Source organism: Ostrinia nubilalis, chromosome 5, assembly GCF_963855985.1.
Source record: "Ostrinia nubilalis chromosome 5, ilOstNubi1.1, whole genome shotgun sequence".
NCBI lineage: Eukaryota > Metazoa > Arthropoda > Insecta > Lepidoptera > Crambidae > Ostrinia > Ostrinia nubilalis.
In genome coordinates, this window is record NC_087092.1 from 15,730,902 (window position 1) to 15,752,186 (window position 21,285).

A 21,285-nucleotide genomic window follows, 5' to 3' on the forward strand; every position below is an offset into this window, starting at 1 on the left:
TCGAGATAAAGCTTTGAAAGATTTGAAGTCGGGTTTTTTTATTTGACTTTAATTTATGAGATATAAAACATTGATGTAGCTTAAATATTTACAAAGATACAGATGTGTAAGCTGGAGACACGGTACTCCAGCTCGCACATAGTTTTTTGATCGTGGTTTTAACAGTATTTGAGCTAAAGTCTTGAAAAGTGGAAAGCCTACTATTTGGATTCGACTGTAATTTTTGAGGTATAATACATTATCGTAGCATAAATATTTACGAAGATACAGATGTGTCAGCTGGGGACACGTGTCCTCAGCTTACACACAGAAAACAACTCATAGTTATGAAGTTCTAATGGCTCTAATTGAATGACTGAGATGTTTGATGACTCTAATTAGGCTTTTATTGATGGTATACTTGGAATTGCTCTAGGGCCAATGAGGAAGTTGGAGACATTCAGGTCAATTTTTCTAAGGTTTCCTTAAATATCCGGCAATTTTAGAATTAGAATACGGCAACCCTAAATTTGTCAGGAACAACACTGGACAGGTGTTATCATCACGTCTTCTGTCATTCGCAGCGTGTTCTCTCTCAATCGAACTTTATTTTAGGATACGCTCCAAAAACATAATTTTGTATAAAAAGGCATGAGAGGTGCCGGAACTCTTATCCCAGCTCGTTTTCTGACCCTCATCGGGCACCTTTGTGTACTCGTAACGCTGCTATGGGAGAGCCAGGAGAGCGGCAGACATTGTTTGCCAAGCCAGCACCACACGGAATTTATCCAGATTTATCACAACCGGTGAGTGGAATGACCCAGATTTAGAATCAAACCATACCTTACGTATCTATTCTTTTTATTTGATGTAGTCAGAGTTAAGGTTCTTGTAGTTTTTTGTCATAAATTTCGAATACACGATGTGCGTCATTGCGTGAGGGTCCCGCAGCCCGTTACGCGTGAATGCGTAAACAGAATATAAAGCATATCACAAGTATTTGTTATATTCTTTGCATGGTTGTACTTGTTGACTAATGGCATGACTGAATGTTGTTTTTTACAAGGTCGTTCTCGTGTTTTACGTTTTACGATAGATATGTATTAGTAATACACGATAGTAGATAGTATGGAAACAAAGGAACATCAATAAACATAAATATGTAGGTACTTACACTTACAAAGTTTTCCTTAAAACTTTTTAGTCATAGGTAATTTTATTCTTTCTAAGTGGTAGGTACCTACCTATAAATGATTTTGTGTAAATCAATATTGACTGCACTTTGTGTCCATGTATCATTAAAGGTCTCATACTTATGAGCACTTTTGCCATTCAAGGCAAAATATTGTTTAATATTTTTACTTTATTAATTGTACATTTTATTATACAATTATTTACTATGATAAAAGAATGCAATTAGAAAGGTACTATCAGAGATAAGTATCTCTAAAAATGTTACATGTTACTATTTTGAGGAGTTAATAAAGTTTAATTGCCAGTGAAATAATGGTTTTAAAATTCTTACTAGTTTCAACACTTGCTAATAGTTTAATGATTGTTCTAATTAGTGTATTATGTAATACTTTTAATAATGTTATTATTCTAATTACAATTCACATTGATTCTTAAAGCCAACATGATATTATAATCTTATACAATTATTACTTACTTCCAGGTATAAGTCATTAAATAAATATTTGGTTTTATTAATATGTTGTATTGTAAGGTCTGAATTTCTTGTGTCTAATATTTTTTACTGTATTCTATTCAAGTATCAAATTCTTACAAAGTTCACAAAATAAAATAAATCAGGAGGACAATGCCAGGTGTTGTGTGTAGTATGTTTGATCGATCGATGGATGATCCAACTCATACTGGTTTTAACTGGTTTATATGAGCGAGTGGACTCTCTCTGTTGGGATTACTGTGTGATTGTGTGCTTTCTGTCTTTGTCGAGGCTAGGGCTGTCACATTTTTTTCCATTTTAGTACTAAGTACTATCTATCATTATTTTTTAAACTTGTAAATTAATGGATTATCAGATATAAAGAGCTTTATGAAATAAAAAAAAGACCTTAAAAATGTCTAAATAAAAAAACGGGAGGTTCTAGTTTGGTTTCAGTATTATTTTTAAAGTTGACTGTAGATAAAAATAAAAGTTAAAGATAAAGATAAAGATAAAGATCATTTATTCACCCTACTACTACTTTAAGCCAACCTATCCAAATCTGTCATATAATTATTGACCTCGTGTAAAGGTGCCATTGATTCTACTTTGCTCTAGAACAAATTTTAATGTTGACTAAAACAGTTTCTGTAGGAGTTTCTATATTATTTTGTTGATAATCCAAAATCAACCTATTGTTATTTAAGTGATGCCTCTGTCAATTTTACCATATCATTGAGTCAACACTTATTAATGAAGTGTACTGTGTCTTATAATATTCAAACTAAACAAAGAAGCATCTTAATCTCTTGATACTACTGTATATTGTATTCAAAGTTTGCTCTTGCATTGATGTTGACTGTGTAATATACCTCCTTAAAGCATTACTGTTATCTGTAGTTAATTTTATATTTTACAAAACCTATTATCCTCATATCAACATTTGCCTGTATTTTTCCAGTAGGTACATATTTAATATTAATTCTGTAATGTATTTACAGTTAGCTCTTTTTAGTAAATATAATACATCCATCATCATCACACAATCATTCAAATTCTATCTATTTTTCGAAAGAAAAGAAGCTCTCGATCGGAATTCTTGCACCAAACATAATTTAATAAGTACAAAAAGTTAGACTCTAGTTGAACTCTAGTTTTGTAATAAGGTCTATTATGATAGCTGTTTTTTTTCTCTATAGTCATCACTATAGAAGACCACACAACACACACGCCCAAATTCTCTACATCATCTGAACTGCTCAAATCCTGAACCTTAAAAAAATCAGCTTAATGTTATGGTGTCACCCACCGCACGTTACTCGCTGCACGTGCACGCTATTACCTCACTTCCACAACCATACACGTCTTTTTTTCCACCCCTAGCAGTTCCGACCTGCCTCAACAGCCGACTGAAACTGGTTACAATTACCACAAGCGGTTAAAAGTTTACAAAACACGAGGTGTTAAGATCGAGTTGCGCCGGCGCAGACCGTAGTGTGCCTGCCACTCGCGGTGCGGTCAGGCTTCACTGACTTCTGACTTAAAAGTGTGCTAGTTATTTTTTAAAGTTCTGTTCATTTCAAGTTCAGTTTTGTGTGGAAACCCTAGCTGCTTGAGAGTTGAAGAGTTCGGCAACTCGACTACCAAGTTAGCCGCAGTCAAATTTATGGGTTCATCAGCTTCTAGCGAAGTAAGTTCCTAATGTTCCATGTGAAAGAGCGTCTGAAAGGTACTGAAGGGAAGTCTTGGTGGAAGTCCACCTTAATCTTTAAAAGAAAAGCAGAGCGCTGTCTTTACAATCACGGACAGGCGATTTGAAACCATACGATAGCTTAGTTGTCGAACGATTCGGTAAAAAACGTGTGACAACTTATGGAATGGATCTGAAAAAAGAACCAAGGCTTGCAGGAGTGGCAAGAGATTAAAATGCGTCCTGGATTGAAATAAAACGTTCGTCTAGTATTGTTTTTGCCTTGGTTCTCCCACGGTTCAGTTGGGTAGAGCCCCGCGTAACTCCTGCACTAGCTGTCCCCATGTATGCAGTTTAATGTATTTTCCTAGCTGGTGCAGACCTACCATAAAATCTGGATTTAGTGATTCAAAACTATGTGTTGGACTATACTCTGGAGCAGAGAACTATAATATCTTTTAGATAGAGCAGTTTTTGGTTTAACGAAGTTGCGAAAAATCAAGTCTCTTCAGTGTCTACTTACTACTTAAAACTAAAAGTATATTCAAGTGATTTTATTTAAGTTATACATATTAAGTAAGTTGCACAGTCAGTAAGTGTATACTGATTATCGCTGAAAGCAGAGTTCAAGGTGAACGCGCGTCGGTTTAATACTAATTTTCCCTCTATACGAGGTTAGTCGTGCCCGGGCTGCGCACGAGTAACCATCGTTGTGTATTGAAAATGGTCCACGAGCGCGATGAAAAGAAGGTGTGTTTTGTGTGATGTTCATTTGTTTTGGGAATAATGAGAAGTTCCTGCGAAGGTTTTAGTGCGATTTCATTCAGGAAAGTAAATTAAAATTAATATTTTTCGGAATATCATTAATTTCAGTCAGAGATAGGGTAACAGGATTTTGGTCTATCACAGTAAGTGTTTGCCGATGAGGTACACTTTCTTTCATAAGAAACTTAAAAGCTTTCAGAGAGACTGAAAGTTTTCAATAGACAGGTTTTTCTTGGAGAAAAAACGCGTGCGATCACCATGTTTCAAAGCATTTGGATAGAGTCTAGCAATGACTAAAAATTTTTATTCAATAAACATTCGTTTCAACACTCCCCTAAAAAAAGAATCAAATTGCAAAGTGGGTGGGAACTTACCTCTCGAGATCAAACGCCAAATACTAGAGAAGAGAAAACTACGTAGGATATGGCACCAAACTGGGCATAAAAGTGACAAGACTGCACTCAACAAAGCCATTAGAGAGTTGAAAAACTCAATAGATATTATAAATGATGCCACACTGAGGGACAAACTGGAAAATTTAACTGCCACAAAATCCACAGAGTACTCTCTCTGGAAGTTTACAAAGGAGTTGAATAGGCCACAGCAATATAAATGCCCCCTAAGGGCACAGGTTGGTTGGACTAGGACAAGTAAAGAAAAAGCCAACGTTTTTGCAAAACACCTATCCACCATTTTTACACCTAATGAAGGCAGCAACGCGGAGTTTGAAAATGAGGTCGAATGTACACTGCAGCAGGACCTGCAACTGTCCATTCCACCAAGACCGGTCACAGTTGGGGAACTGAAGAGAACCGTATATAGATTACAAAACAGAAAGGCCCCTGGATTCGATCTCATTACAAAAGAAATTATCATGCAACTCCCCAGGAAGGCATTGGTTTTCCTGGTCGTTCTCTTTAACGGTATGCTTCGAGTACAATATTTTCCCAGATTATGGAAGGTATCAATAGTAACAATGATACACAAAGCGGGAAAGCCCCCGGAGGACCCCTCGTCGTACAGACCCATAAGCCTCTTGCCTGTGCTGTCTAAAGTGTTTGAGAGGATCCTCTTGAGCAGAATATCACCCATACTCAATGAAAACCTAACAATACCTCTACACCAGTTTGGTTTTAGACAGCAGCACTCTACGGTAGAACAGGTGCATCGGGTGTGTGATAGAATAAGACAGTCCTTCGAAAAAAAGGAATACTGCTCCGCTGTATTCTTGGATATCCAGGCAGCCTTTGATAAAGTGTGGCATAGAGGCCTCCTCTACAAAATAAAAACATACCTACCGCATAGTTTTTACCTATTGATGGAGTCATACCTCACAAACAGGTGAGAGAGGACGGAGAACTGTCTGTTATAAAAGATATAATGGCGGGAGTTCCACAAGGATCTGTGCTTGGCCCCGTATTATATACTATCTACACTGCTGACCTCCCAGAAACACAAGATGTAACAACGGCTACATTTGCTGATGACACTGCAATCCTAGCAAGCAGCAAGGATCCAATTGCAGCATCCGCCGTCTTGCAAAATAGCCTTGACAAAGTCGACGAATGGATCCAGAAATGGAGAATAAAAGCCAGCACAACTAAATCCGTGCATGTCACGTTCACATTAAGGAGGGGAAGCTGCGCTCCAGTGAAAATGGGAGGCAATGTATTGCCACAGAGTGAATCTGTTCGATACCTCGGTATGCATCTGGACAAAAGGCTGACCTGGAAAAAACACATCAAAACAAAAAGAGACGAGCTGAATATGCGGTTTAGGAATATCTACTGGCTAATGGCACGTAACTCCAAACTGTCGATCGACAACAAACTGTTGATATACAAAGTGACCCTGAAACCAATATGGATGTACGGCGCACAGCTGTGGGGAAGTGCTAGTGACTCTAACATAAACATAGTGCAGAGACTGCAGAATGGCATCCTAAGAACCATCTCAAATGCACCATGGTTCATTACCAACAATGAAATCCACGAAGCTCTGAGCATGAGAACTGTTAGGGAGGAGCTAAAGCTGACAGGGAATAAATATAAAACGCGACTGGAAAATCACCCAAATCAGTTGGCTACTGCGTTGGCAACCATCAGCTACACTAAACGACTGAAGCGCCACGATATACTTGGTGACAGATGGTGAATGAGGAGTATCCTGCTGGGGAGCTCCTTCAACATGTTAAAACTGCATGGAACAAATCTGCTTATAGTTTGGGACTGATTGCAGATGAGCGCAAAAAAAAAAAAAAAAAAAAAAAAAAAACATTCGTTTCCTATTAAGTTTTTTGCAACAAAACGTGCATTAAGTCCTTTTAGATGCGATCTACAAGTTTCTCGTTATCAAAAGATCAAAATTGGTTCACCGATTTAGACGTAAAAAAAACTTCTGTTACAAATTCTTGTATGATACATATTTTCAAAGTTTTAGAGGTCACAGAACCTAACGATACCCTTCGACTTAATTTTATAGGGTCTAATCAATTACATTCGGACAAGACGGAAGTAACTTCGAAATTGGGCAATAACATTCATTACAATGATAATTTATGTGCTCGTGTTGTATTCGATTTACTATTACCCTTCTTTGTGTGTGGGAACTGCTTTATTATAATGCCTAGTTACTTAGGCTGAGTTGCACCACCCAACTTTGACAGTAACTATGACGATAACCGGTGTTTTTTGTATGGATTTTGACAGATTTTTGACGTTTGTGAAAGTTAAAGTAAGATGGTGCAACCCAGCCTTAGCAGGCACACAGTCAGCGTCAAATAGTTCGTGACCCCCAAAGTGGCCAAAAAGTTGACAAGTTGAACCTTATTCTGATTGAAACAAAGACATGTTGCGAACTTTTTGGCAACTTTGGGTGTTACTATGTGAGGATACAACAAAATTAAAGGTTTATACATTTTCGTCACGATGAAAATTTACTAGAATGAGGGCTATCGTTTTTATACTTAACAGTTGGCACCCCTGACGATTGACAGGACCTTACTCTACAGTGGCGCCATCTTGATGAGTGCAATCGCGATAGTCCTCCTACCACTTTAGCGCTCACCAGTTGGTGCCACTGTCTTCGCTACTAGCAAGTGACAGGACCTTACTCTACAGTGGCGCTAACTGGTGAGCGCTAAAACGATAGCCCTCATTGATGATTATTTAATTTGACCTCTATTTGATTTCAATCAACTTTTAGTTGCCAATACAGTCACCAATAGGTAAAAATACCTCACAGCAATACTAATTTACTTTGTGTGTGGTATTTTACTGGTGTTATTGCTTTAACCACGTATTTGATATACGCAAATACATAGACATTCATATTTGTTTACTAACACATCTGGTTTGAAGTTCATTCATCCATTGTAAACATAACTCATCAATATCATGTACTTTCTTACACGTGCCCAAGAGTACATTATTGTATTTACTAAATTATGTACTGCTATATCGTGTTGACATAGGGCTAGCTCAAATATTCATTCCAATTCTTTAAAGAAGGAAGCACCTATCTAATTTTCATTGATGTTTTAGAAAAGTTTGAGAGAGTTAGGTTTATGTAGAATTATGTCTAACTTTTTTACATTTCCTTCCGGTGCATGTACGGGCTTTTTCGCGGTCTCACAAGCCCTGGGTGCACCACATTAGACCGCTATATGACTATACCTTTTAAACATTGAAATGTTCATTCCACGTTGACATTATGTAATTTATTGTTTGTCACTTTCATAGTAAGGAATTTAGTGCAAGAACCCCTCCACTTTGGTATAGAAGGCTCATTTTTGCACCAGTTGTTCTTTGGGTGCTCCAGAGTAGATTTCCGTCGGTAGACATCGGGAGCCCCCCCTGTGGTAGCAGGGGGAGGGGGGGCAAGTTTCCTTCTGCCGCGCTTCACTTTAAGGCCCATATCTTCAAAACTATGGGTATTAGGGCAAGTGTGGTGTCATTTTCAGATAATTAAAGGATGGCGAATTCATTTCTAGAACAAACTTTTTGCCTTTTCATACAAAAAAATAGAAATATTGAGCAAAATTCACAAAAGTCAAAAAGTATTTTTTTAAATAAACGTCGTTTACTTTTAAACCACTGGAGATAATCTAATAAAAAAAATACATCCTGAAAGCTACATTTATCAGGATTAAAAATATATACCATTATATGGTACTTTTTTCGAAAAAAGTAGGTGAAAAAAAATTTTTCTTCAGGACACAGCGGGCGAAATTTACTGCGCGTCGGAAAAAAATATTTATGTTATCTATGAATTCATACTATTTGGTTCATAAGCAAGTAAAGATTATTATTTTAGAATTTATTTAGAGTTCCTGGCACATCAATCTACCATGATTTGTATTTTTTCTTCAATTAATTTTGAACTCTATGTGTAAGATATAAAGTTGAAAATAGCTTAAATACATTTTATTGTTCAAAATATCTTAAGAACAAAGCACTAAATAAAGAACTTGAATTTGTCTAAACGTCTAATGATTATTATTATTTTAATTAACACTTATTTCTACATACTATTGTACCAGTGATTTAACGGAAAGGTAAGTGTGAGGAAAGTGAGGATTGATAATCATAGTACGGGAGATTATTTTCAGCATAAAGACTACGGCTGTGACCATTATAGTTGTTTTTTCAGACAGCACCAGCTTCTGCATTACTTCTTGCACTTAAATCTCACCTTTCAAGCTTTGGCAAATCGGTCCATGTAGGCTCCATGTTGCTATCGACTCTGGTCCACCCCCAACCAGTCGGGTAAAGGAAAGACTGAGTCGGTTGCTTGCAACTGATCCTATACGCGAAACCCTTGATATACTGCCAGTAGCCAATGCTGATACAAAGCTGTCTGGGTTATCTTATGTAGGGCCACACCTAAGCGTAGTCCACAGCGACCCATTAGGATCTTTATTCTCCTTTTTTATTCCCTATCATCTAAAAAAATCCTTTCAATGAGTTAGGTGAATTAAGCGTCTGAATGAAAGCCACCTAGTAGTCTTCTGATGCCGGATATGCTGACCCAAGCAGACCCATCCTTACAGTATTAAGTGTTTCATGGACCCCACACATTATTCCACATGCTCGAGAACTTCTGTTGTTAGGCCCATTTTGTGGGACATGTGGTTCGTTCCATAATGCCCAGTTTGCGTACCTGTAATTGCTTGGGCTTAACTTTGATGAGTTTTCTCCATGACCCTGTATTTCCCTTTAGGAATGATTTGGAGAGGCTTATATCGTTGGAGCTTTCCCATTCAGCCCTGTGCTTCTTGGATATGGCCATATTATGGCCATGAGGTATGCTTTTAGATAAAGAACTATCAGTTCTGACCCAATAGATATCGTCTCTGATCCTTTCTCGCTAGACTGTCGGCTCTCTCATTACATTCGATCCTTGTATGTCCAGGTATCCCACATCAGGGACACTTTGTCATGCCTTCCGAGTGTGTTCATCTTTAAGATTGCATCTAGAATAATTCTAGACTCAACCTTCACTGAGGCGCTGGCTTTGTTTGAGTGCTGCCTGGCTATGGCTCAGGATGTAGATACTGCGTTTTTTACACCCCTGTTTTTTAGTGCACACATAATTATAGCGTAGAATTCAGCTTGAAATACTGTAGCAAACCTCCTTAAACGTTCACTGTGTTCGTAGTGTTTACAGTAGACGCCCGCTCCCGTTCCCAAGGCCATCTTGGCTTGGAGCTGTCAGTAAAACAGATTAGACTGTTCTGTTGGGATTTTGGTCCTCTTTTCTAGTCGTCCCTTGTTCAAGATCTATCCACTTATTAGCTCAATCCACTGTTTTTTTCCCACTTATCATATTAATCCATTGGTATTGTTTTAGATCAAGTACCTCCTACTATTACTTACTACATGCTTGACTGTGAACGAGTGCTGTAAGTGCCCACCAACCTAGGCAGTTTTGTATCAGAATTGGCTACGGGCAGTATATCAAGGGCAGTAATCATGTCCTTATGATTTTTTCAAGTTATTTAAGATTTAGTAGGTTCAAGGGGTTCGCGTATACATAGGGTCAGTTGCAAGCAACCGACTCAGTCTTTCCTTTACCCGACTGGTTGGGGGTGGACCAGAGTCGATAGCAACATGGAGCCTACATGGACCGATTTGCCCGTAGCTGCTGAAGCTTGCCTGGAAATCTCACCATTTCCAGGCAAGCTTCAGTAGCTCCATGTAAGTGCAAGAAGTAGTGCAGAAGCTGGTGCTGTCTGAAAAAACAACTATATTGGTTACAGCCGTAGCTTTTGTGCTAAAAATAATCTCCCGTACTATGATCATCAATCCTCACTTTCTTCACACTTACCTTTCCGTTAAATCACTGGTACAATAGTACCTATGTAGAAATAAGTGTTAATTAAAATAATAATAATCATTACACGTTTAGACAAATTCAAGTTCTTTATTTAGGCCTTCTTCTTATGATATTTTCAACATTAAAAAGTATTTAAGCTATTAGTAGTAACTTAAGTATTCAACCTAAAAAAAAAAAAAAAAAAACCTTATGTCTTACACATAGAGTTCAAAATTAATTGAAGAAAAAATACAAATCATGGTAGCTTGATGTGCCAGGAACTCTAAATAAATTCTAAAATAATAATCTTTACTTGATTATGAACCAAATAGTATGAATTCATGGATAAAATATTATTTTTTTCCGACGCGCAGTAAATTTCGCCCGCTGTGTCCTGAAGAAAAATTTTTTTTCACCTACTATTTTCGAAAAAAGTACCATATAATGGTATATATTTATAATCCTGATAAATGTAGCTTTCAGGATGTATTTTTTTTATTAGATTATCTCCAGTGGTTTAAAAGTAAACGACGTTTATTTAAAAAAATACTTTTTGACTTTTGTGAATTTTGCTCAATATTTATATTTTTTTGTATGAAAAGGCAAAAAGTTTGTTCTAGAAATGAATTCGCCATCCTTTAATTATCTGAAAATGACACCACACTTGCCCTAATACCTATAGTTTTGAAGATATGGGCCTTAAAGTGAAGCGCGGCAGAAGGAAACTTGCCCCCCCTCCCCCTGCTACCACAGGGGGGGCTCCCGATGTCTACCGACGGAAATCTACTCAGGAGCACCCAAAGAACAACTGGTGCAAAAATGAGCCTTCTATACCAAAGTGGAGGGGTTTCCATACAAATCATTGCACTAAATTCCCTACTATCATGGGTTCTACCTGTGAGAATACGAGGCTTCCGGCGACTAGGACCGCCTTATAGATATAGATTGTTGACGGAATCCTTACTTTCTTAACATTGTTAATGCTTGTGGTGTATTGCTATTTATAAATGAACATAGGTACCTATAGGCAAAATTTATTGGAAAAGAGAATTCACATGACTTTCTACATAAAATGCTTTTACAATTACTGTGTGTGGTCGTGCGATTGATTGTTGCGGGTTTTTCATTAGCTGTAGTGAAAGGAAACTGTTATAACATTTGCTATAACATTTACTGTACTATATTATGTTTGTTTATGTACTTAACAATTATTTGGAAAAGGAAAGATAATGTACTTAAGTAGATATTTCTTTAAACTCGAATATTGTCACAAGGGTCCTGAAATTGCACGGCCCGGTTTCCACTAAGCGTAGATGAGAGGAGACGTGTTTTGAAAACTAATTACATTTCCGTACCGAAGCTGAGCTGAATGAAAATAACGAAAACAGATGCAAAAGATTTCTCGTCTCCTCTTCTTTAGCTTTGATGGAAACCGGGCCTTAATTTCAAACACTGAAAAATAGATAATATCTGTGGTTGGTCTAAATATTGATGTGAAAGTTGTAGCTTCTCTGACAGAGCTCCTGATAGCCTATCAGGGACTTTATCAGCAAGTGAGTGTGCATGTTGCAGGTTGGTCGCGGGCTTTGCGGCGTCTGTTGTGTTCATAGTCATCGAGCTAACGACCTTCATACTCGGACTAACCATGTTCTCTCCCTCCGTCTCTCTCATCTGTATCCTTTTCTTAACGCTACCTGCCTTCTAGACAAAGTGACATTCGTGAACGAATCGAATGCGCTTCTTTCGAAAGTTTATTTCTTAAATCAAATGTTCTTCGTTGCATCGCGCAGGTACAAAAGTTCTTACATACCTACTAACATGAACCCTGCTGGTGAGAGCAAAATCTGTCACAAATGTCACTTTGTTTAGCAGAGCTGTAGATCCTAAATCCGTGAGGGTTAAGGTTCTATTTCACTGTATAGAATTAATTTTATAATTTTTTGCCAACACATGTTTTGACTGTCTCAAAAAAGCGCTATCTGCCAGTTAAAATCGCGTGCATGCTTTCGGAACATTAGGTAAAGTGGGTACCTACTTTCTGAGAAAACTTCTTGTGAACCCCTGGGCCCCGACAAAAACATGAAAGTATAGTGTTATTTTTGTCAAACTTTTAAGACTGTATAGTTCTAGAAGCTAAAGTACGAAGTCTAAACAAAGGATGATCGTAGGCTTGATTTCCTCTGGGGCTGACGTCGGCAACGCGTACGAATAGTCGAATATGACACTAGTTCTATGAAGCACCGCACTGCAACGCTGTCGTCAGATGATTACATAGAACTAGTGTATGTTTGCCGACGTCGGTCACCGACGTCAGCAAGCCTGTGTCATTCAGAGTGCATTTCTATGCATGAATTACTTACTTTTGTTTTAGTAAAAAAAATCTTAAGATATTTTTATCTATCCATCGATATACAATTAAATATTAAAAAATAAAATAAAAGGTATTTAATTCAGGCAAAGCCCATAAAAGTGTTAGTAACAAAGGTCTTAGAAACTATGTTAGTAAATCACACAATAATTACAATTAAAAACGACAATTAGGTAAATCAGTACAAACGCGATACCGAAAAATAAAGAAAGAAATTAAAAAGTAACGCTTTTGCGCCCCATAATGTTGTTGATTTGAATTAACATTCCAAACTCTTATCAAACAATGCACATACACATAAGTACACAGTAAATAACACTATGTATGACGCGTAGCATCAATGAAGCCCGTTCAATGTCCGTAAATGAACTCAAATTGGTCCATTCACGTGACTCTATATTTGGAAAGGCCATCAACCGCTGATGCAGTCCTCTATCAAAGACGATCAATATGACACACTATGAATATTTAATTAATATGACACCATACATTCATTGGTACTATTGGTAGGCTCAATTGCCAGTCAAACATCTTGAAATGTAGTCGCAGGTAAGCTACTGTCAAAGAATGTAGCAAACAAAAAGACACAATGCTTAACTGTATTTGGACTCCACTATTCCAAAAGACAGTAGCTGACAACGTTTCTTTTTCCGCCTCGCTGACCTTGTGCTGCAGATACATCTTTTTAGCTTAGCTTGTAGTGCTTACATACTGGTCGAGTTAACTGCGCACTTGGTAAGCGTGACTTCACATCGACGCTCTGGTACGGACACGGGGCGAACGCGGGGAGGTGTCCATTCCAGCGAGATGTGCAGTTAGCTCGATCGGGTTGGAGTTAGCCAGACGGCTGTTGGCAAAATTAAATGCTGCTTCTTACCTTTAGATACGAGTATATTTACTTACTAGCGGCCGCCGGCGACTTCATACGCGTGGATCCCGTTTTACGCCTTTAGGGGTTGAATTTTGCAAAATCCCGTCTTAGTGAGCACCTATGTTCTAAAAGGAACTCCCATGCTTTGAGACGCCTAGCACTTGTAGTTTCTGAGATTTTGTGATGACTGAGTGAGTGAGTCGGTGACCTTTCGCTTTCATAGATATAGATTGATGTCGGCCGTTTGGTGTAGTGGTTCGAAACGGACTACTATTCCGGAGGTTGCGGGTTCGATTCCCGCACAGTACAAACATTTGTGTGCATGAACATATTTGTTTGTATTGGACTGGGTGTTTTCTATGTATAATATGTATGTATTTAAAAAAAAAAAGTATTTAAGTATGTTTATATCCGTTGTATAGTACAAGTTTTGCTTATTTTGGGACAAGAAGCGCAGTGTAAAATGTTCAAGGATATTTATTTATTTAGATTACCCATACCCCTAACAACAAAGATTTCCTTGACGCCCCGCGCCAGCCATCGCCGCGCACGGCTCAGCCGCCATCCTCCTCTCATACTTCGTTCTGGACGGCTGGCTTTGCGACTGGTACTGGCCGATCTTCTCCCTCTGCTCTGTGCTGCCGGCCATAGTGGACATGACCACGGCACTGATGACCATGTGCTCTAACAAGTGGTGATCAGAAGAAGCGCTCTAGGTTAAGTTAGGATAAGGATGATTTGCAGCAAGTTTTTTGGGATATTTGTAAGTGTGTGTTGTTTTTTGGAATGCTTTTGATTAGGCTTTTAAGTTTTAAACTCTTTAATAACCAGCCTACAGTACCTACTCCTATCATCCACATGCCAAATTAACGAGTTATTAGCGTGCTATATTTGTTTTGATTAAGTATGCTTGTTTTGGTGCATGTTACTTTTAAAATCTTTTCTCAGGGCCCTATTTTATAAGGACACCATGGTGGCGCCACTGGTGCGCCATCAATAAATTGTACAGGTCCTGTTATATGGAGGGTACCTCACTATTTATTAGCTTGGTTGCGCAACCAATTAATTACCGGTAACCTAAAATGTATGTAGCTATTATTTGGCAGTTCAAGACACCACTGTGGCGTCACCTCTTGCTTGACGCCATCGTTGTGTCCTAATGAGATAGGGCCCTTAACGTATTCTTCAATCAATTTTCAATTACAACCATATTCCCACTGAACAGATATGACATTCAAAATACGATCTTAAGTTTCCCACTGATTGTTTCCAGGTAACCGAGCATCAGCATTTGACGGAGTCCCACGAATACAAGCCAGGATGGTCGTTCTACCTGGTGCTGGCTGGAGTAGCCACCACGCTGGGGTCCTCGCTGCCTGTAGGGTTCAACATTGGAGTCGTTAACACCCCTGCTGATGTGAGTATGGAACCACCAGGCATGCGTCGCTGCCAGTTGAATTTTTTATATTAGTTTTGTCCCTTTTCAAGGCACTTATAAACGTACAGCACAGCTATACTCGTACTATACAGGGTGACTGGAAATTAGTGGCGGAGCCGTTAAGGGAAGGTAGTCTAGTGACTGGTTACTGTGACAGCTATCACTATGAGACCTTCCGTGCTTATTTAACCCTTTCCAAAATATTCCTACTTAAAGAGTGTAACCAAAAATTTTCAAATGGTAATAAATCCTTAAAAAATTGAGATTTTGGCGTACTTTGTTTTGTTTTGCAACAAAGATATTCTAGATTAGTAATGTTAATTGTTAAATCTTCGTAACTGTCATTGTTTTATGCAAAAACTGCTAAACAAAAACATAAATAAGGAAGGTAGGTCTCATAGTGATATCTGTCAGAATAATTCTAGACTACCTTCCCTTTACGGCTCCGCCACTAATTTCTAGTCACCCTCAGTGGCGGATTTACCAATAGGCCAAGTAGGCCAGTGCCTAGGGCGGCAGATTTAGAGGGGCGGCAAAGGACAGTGCCAATCCATGTATGGAAGTTGGACCAAGTGCTGCCCTGAATGAGACTATAGTGCATTTTATTCCTCAGGCCAATACCAATTTGTGAACCGGAGCGCACTGAAATCTATCCCTGGAGTTAAGAGAAAAAAGAGTTTAGTTTTGAATTATTTACATACAAAATATCATCGATGTATACCTACTTTGCATAAGATTTCGCGATTTTGGCATTAAATAACACTCGCTATGTTGAACTTAACCATACCGCATCCGCACATCTTACTTTAGTACGACTTCGACATTATTTATAAGCGATCAAGCGCTGTTTTAGTAGTTTAGTTAGTTGACCGAAATTAATTATTTCCAAAATGGAGCAAGAAGTTTTAGCTTACAATAACTTCAATAATCAATTGTAATTCACCAATAAATAGATTTTTCGCAAGGACAGAGAACTAAAACTTCTTGCTTCATTTTGGAAATAATGATTTCTGTCAACTAACCAAACTATTGCAACAGCGTTAGATCGCTTATAAAGAATGTCTAAGTCGCACTAAAGTAAGGTGTACGGATGCAGTATGGTTAAGTTCAACATAGCGAGTGTTATTTAATGCCAAAATCACGAAATCTTATGCGTAGTACGTATATATCGATGATATTTTGTATGTAAATAATTCAAAACAAAACTCTTTTTTTCTCGTAACTCCAGGGATAGATTTCAGTGCGCTTCGGTTTACACATTAGTATTGGCCTGAGGAACAAAATGCACTATGGGTTGAATCTGGGCAGCACTTGGTCCAGACCCTGGCACTATCCTTTAGCAAATTTTTTTTACAGGAAAAAAATATATAATTATACGTATACACAATCCATATATAAATAAACGATTAATGAACGCACTGTAATAGGTATACAGGGTGTTTCTTGTAAGGTGTCAAGCCGAAGGCAGGTGATAGGTGAGGACTAGACCTATCGATTTCACCCCCATGTATGTTCTACGATTTTTCGTAGTTTAGAAGTTATCGTTAATTTTGTGATTTTTTCAAATTTCATGACCTAGTGGCTTAATGTTTTTTTTATCTTTTTTTTGGGTTGACTTTTCTCAGATTTCTTTTTTTTGACAGATTTCCTATTAGTTGCAGATATTTGAAAAAAATAATCACCTTCCTATCTTTGATGCAAGATACAAAATTTTTGCTAGAAACATAAAAAATATGCTTTTAGCAGAACATTCTAAAATTTTCAATTGAAATGTATGAGAGAAAAAAAAGAATTTCCATAGGTCCAAAATAATTTTAAAAACTGCGCAGTTTTCTAAACTTTCATAATAACACAAAAAAACATGTACTTAACAGGCCATTATTTTCTGTAATCGCTCCACTAAAGTGGTAAGTCGGAGATTCCGTTACATATTTTTGACTTTCTTAGGACTAAGTAATATTTGCAATCCCCTAAGTTTACGTTATGTAGAACACATTTGGAGACAATAATGTATAAGTAGTATATCCGTTAAGCTAGCACCCATAACACAAGCATTAAGTTGCTTACTTTGGGGCTAGCTGGCGCTGTGTGAAATTGTCCAAAGATTTATTATTATATTTATTTATCTTCGGAGCCTAGCACGAGCACTATCTCTCCACAACTTCGTGTAGCTATATTGTTTTATAGGGTGGCCCAGAAGAAAATTCACTTTTGAAAATTCAAGGAAACGAAAACTGTACATTTTTGTAGAACTTTAGCTATTGCAATTTAAAGAAAATTTAGTGCAATTTATTTTAAAATTTACTATCTTTTATAAATTTTATCGTACAAGTGATTCCCTTGACGTTTACAACACTCGGTCAACATACATCAAAATTTTGGAAAACTTTCGTAAGCGCTCCTGCATACGACGCCGCTACCGCGCCGCTGCCGCGCCGTCGCCGCGCCTTTGCACTGTTTATACGCGCCGCATGAACACCGCTGCCGCGCTGCGCGCGAAATTATGCTTTGACGGCGCGGTGGCGGCGCCGCGGCGGTTTTACTCGGTGCGTATGAACAGTGTAGCGGCGTCGTGTGCAGGAGCCCTTAGAGTTACCTCAAAATGGATTCAGGATGGATGAATGCTGCAGAGTTTTTGGATTATTAGATCTGCTCATAAGGTAACCCCACAAAAAGAAGTCTGCTGGAATGAGATTAGCGCTTCTTAGAGGCAGTGAGATTTCACCCCTGTTTAATTGGTTTATTGCATTGAAAGGATGATTAATTTTTGAGAGCGCTATACTGGTAGGCTGAATAGCTTTTTGATTTCAAAGATGGGGCTGCGTGTCACACTTCAACTGAGAGCATTTAGATGGTAAGAGACATGTTCCCACAAAAAAAAAAATTCAGGCAGGGGTGACATCTCCTGGCCACCAGGAAGCCCTGATCTCACTCCAGAACAACAACAACCATGCAGCAACTGAAGCTGAGCATTCAGCAAAAAATTGAAAATAGGTTTCGAGGTGATTCTGACGATCGCATTCCAAGATTTTGATGTATGTCGATCGAATGTTGTAAGCGTCAAGGAAATCTCCTGGGCGATGTAATTTAATAAAGGTAAATTTAAAAATAAATTGCATTAAATTTTCTTAAAATTGCAATAGTTAAAGTTCTATAAAAATGTACCTACAGTTTTTCGTTTCCTTGAATTTTCAAAAGTGAATTTTCTTCTGGGCCACCCTGTATTACCAAGCCTTGGTCTTTCTGTTTACCTTTAAGTAGTTCTTAGCTAATTATACTAGACTAGCGGCCTCCCGCGACTTCGTACGCGTGGATCCCGTTTTACCCCCTTCATCTATCTTACGCGGTTTAGATTTTTTCATACAAATGGTTTTTTCCCGCTAACTCCCGTTCCCGTGGGAATTTTGCAATATCCTGTTGTAACTAAGCTTTGAGTTTACTAAGGTACCTGCATGCCAAATTTCAAGCGTCTAACTTAAGCGGTTTAGATTTTTCATACAAATGTTTTTTCCCGCTAACTCCCGTTCCCGTGGGAATTTTGCAATATCCTGTTGTAACTAAGCTTTAAGTTTACTAAGGTACCTGCATGCCAAATTTCAAGCGTCTAACTTAAGCAGTTTAGATTTTTCATACAAAAGGATTTTCCCGCTAATTCCCGTGCCCGTGGGAATTCCTAAGTATCCTATAACCTGCCCAGGAGTACGAAGAATAATTGTACCAAGTTTCGTTAAAATCTTCAAGTAGTTTTTGTTTCTATAAGGAACATACAGACAGACAGACAGACAGACAGACAAAAATTTTACTGATTTTGAAAATATATTTCATGTACAGAATTGACCTCTCTACAGATTTATTATAAGTATAGATAGATATAGCAGTTCGCATGGCTCTGTGCACACCGGTGACAAATTGTTCAGGTGAGAGAAGCTTGTCTTGCTTAAAACGGGTTAAAAACTATCTACGATCTACTTTAAGTCAAGAAAAGCTTAATGCTTTATCTCTTTTGTGCATAGAGTCAGAACTTATGAAAAAGATTTCATACGACGATATAATTAATGATTTTGCAAAATCTCGCAAGAAAATAATGTAAAACATATTTTGATCTCATTGTCTGTCACCATTAACTGGATTGTTAACATGTTATATTTTAATAGAAATTGTTTGTATTGTTTTTAAACTGTTAAGAAGTGCAATAAAAATATTTAACAAAAACAATGTTTACTGACCACACATTATTTTGTCTGTGTTCATATATTGTAGGTATTTTTAAGTCATGCCTTTCCCCACCTTATGATTAGTACATGCTGCTGTTTTTAGGTCAACATTAAACTCTTCAGTACCTACATAGCGGGTTGCAATAAAATCTAGTAACTGACAGAAATATCATTAAGTTCACAATCATACTAATAACGGGATTAAACTAACGTATTGAATTTCAAAATTCAGAAGGGGCGGCAAAAATTGAATGGCCTACTAGCGGCAAATTTATAAATCCGCCACTGGTCACCCTGTATAGTCAGTAGGACCTTTCTAGCATTGCCATATTACACTAGAACGCCGATTATCCGAATTAATTGGGACCGGGGTCAATTCGGATAATCGAAAATTCGGATAATCGGACATAAACTGGTAATATAGAAAAAGCATGTTAAAAACGAACTGTCACACATAGAATAAACTTTAATAACTGTGTTTACAGTTCTACAAGTCGCTCAGTTGAAATATATCTAGACTCCTGCGAGTTCCAACTTGTTACACCAATAGAAAACAAAAAATACTTGGATTTTAATTTTTTATATTAAGCTTCGGACCGATTCGGATAATTGGCGATTCGGTTAATCGGCGTTCGGATAATCGGCGTCCTACTGTATATGTATAATTTTCTTGCAACCTTGCTGTTATAACAACTGCATGCACGAGAGTAGTGTTTAGTGACTGGAGTATACGCGTGCACAGACTGAGAACAAATAACTAAAGTGCCTAATCACTTTTTAAATTTAAACAAGCTTTATTTTGTTTATCTCGGTTGATTTTAGGTAGTCTTTTTATGGATTTTACCGAGAGTTATAAAAGTATGTCGTGGAATTATTCAACACATTTTTTCTCTGCATCATTAGTCAACCACTAAATGCTAATTGAAAAGTAGGCTACGCACTAACAATAAAATGCTGTGTTTTACCAATTTCTTATTGTTATTGTTCATTTATTACGAACGTGGCTAATTATAGACCAATCAAAGGTTCAAATGCGTTGCGAAAAGATCAGTCATCAATTAAATTAATTTACTAAATTAATTGATGACTGAATATTTTATTAAACAATGAATAGGTACACAGAATATTGATGATTTGAAATTGATATCTAATAACATTTTTAGTTACTGACTAGCTTACCCACGCGTGTAGTTTCAGTATGTCGCAACAAAGACATTCTCTATAAAGGCAAATTAACCATTCTCCTATAAAATTGACAATAATGGTCTCAAACGCGACATTTACTATGTAGAAAACAGAACCCTCCTTCTGTTGCAGTGGGGTTCAAATGTCTGCTATGAATAAATGTCGCGTTTGAGACCCGTTATCCTCAATTTTATTCGGACAACTAGCGGCCGCCCGCGACTTCGTACGCGTGGATCCCGTTTGACTCCCTTAGGGGTGGAGTTTCGTAAAACCTTTCTTAGCGGATGCCTACGTCATAACATCTACCTGCATGCCAAATTTCAGCCCGATCAGTCCACTGGTTTGGGCTGTGCGTTCAGATCACTATGTCAGTCAGTCAGTCAACCCTTTGAGTTAAGATAGATGTTGTTCCACAGTTATTTTTTTTAACCAAAACTTCTGACAGTCACAACTCTAGCATTAACAACCCTATTCCTTTGGTTACAGCTGCTAAAGTCCTTCTGTAACGAGAGCATATCCGCCCACTACGGCTTAGAGCTTGACGAGGGCTGGCTCAATGTGCTGTGGGCGGCAGTCGTCTCCATTTTCATCGTGGGCGGATGCACTGGCTCTATACTGGGCGCTGTGCTCGCTGACCGCTTTGGAAGGTACTTTTGTAAGCTGTTTTTTCATTATTAAAAGCGTTTAATACTTTTTCAGCTATTTGTCTCCCGCTTTTAAACAGAATGAAGTTGATGTTATATTTTGAATCTATAAAATCTCTCTATAATATATTCTTCTAATTAACTTCTTTG

The 21,285-nt window shown here is 37.8% G+C and overlaps 1 protein-coding gene across 3 annotated transcripts in view; it reads left to right on the forward strand.

Annotated features, from left to right (window-relative positions):
* Positions 1-545: 545 nt before the first annotated feature.
* Positions 546-21,285, forward strand: part of LOC135072042 (solute carrier family 2, facilitated glucose transporter member 1-like) — a 31,225-nt gene continuing 10,485 nt past the window's right edge. Inside the window, exons 1-5 of one of the 3 annotated variants that reach the window (XM_063965970.1) lie at positions 546-785; positions 11,988-12,088; positions 14,192-14,417; positions 14,928-15,071; positions 20,978-21,138. In XM_063965970.1, the coding sequence (XP_063822040.1) occupies positions 14,388-14,417; positions 14,928-15,071; positions 20,978-21,138 (335 nt within the window). In that variant the 5' untranslated portion in view covers positions 546-785; positions 11,988-12,088; positions 14,192-14,387. Of the gene's footprint in view, positions 786-4,010; positions 4,086-11,987; positions 12,089-14,191; positions 14,418-14,927; positions 15,072-20,977; positions 21,139-21,285 lie in introns of those variants that run through there. The other 2 variants (XM_063965969.1, XM_063965971.1) reach the window with 2 other exon arrangements.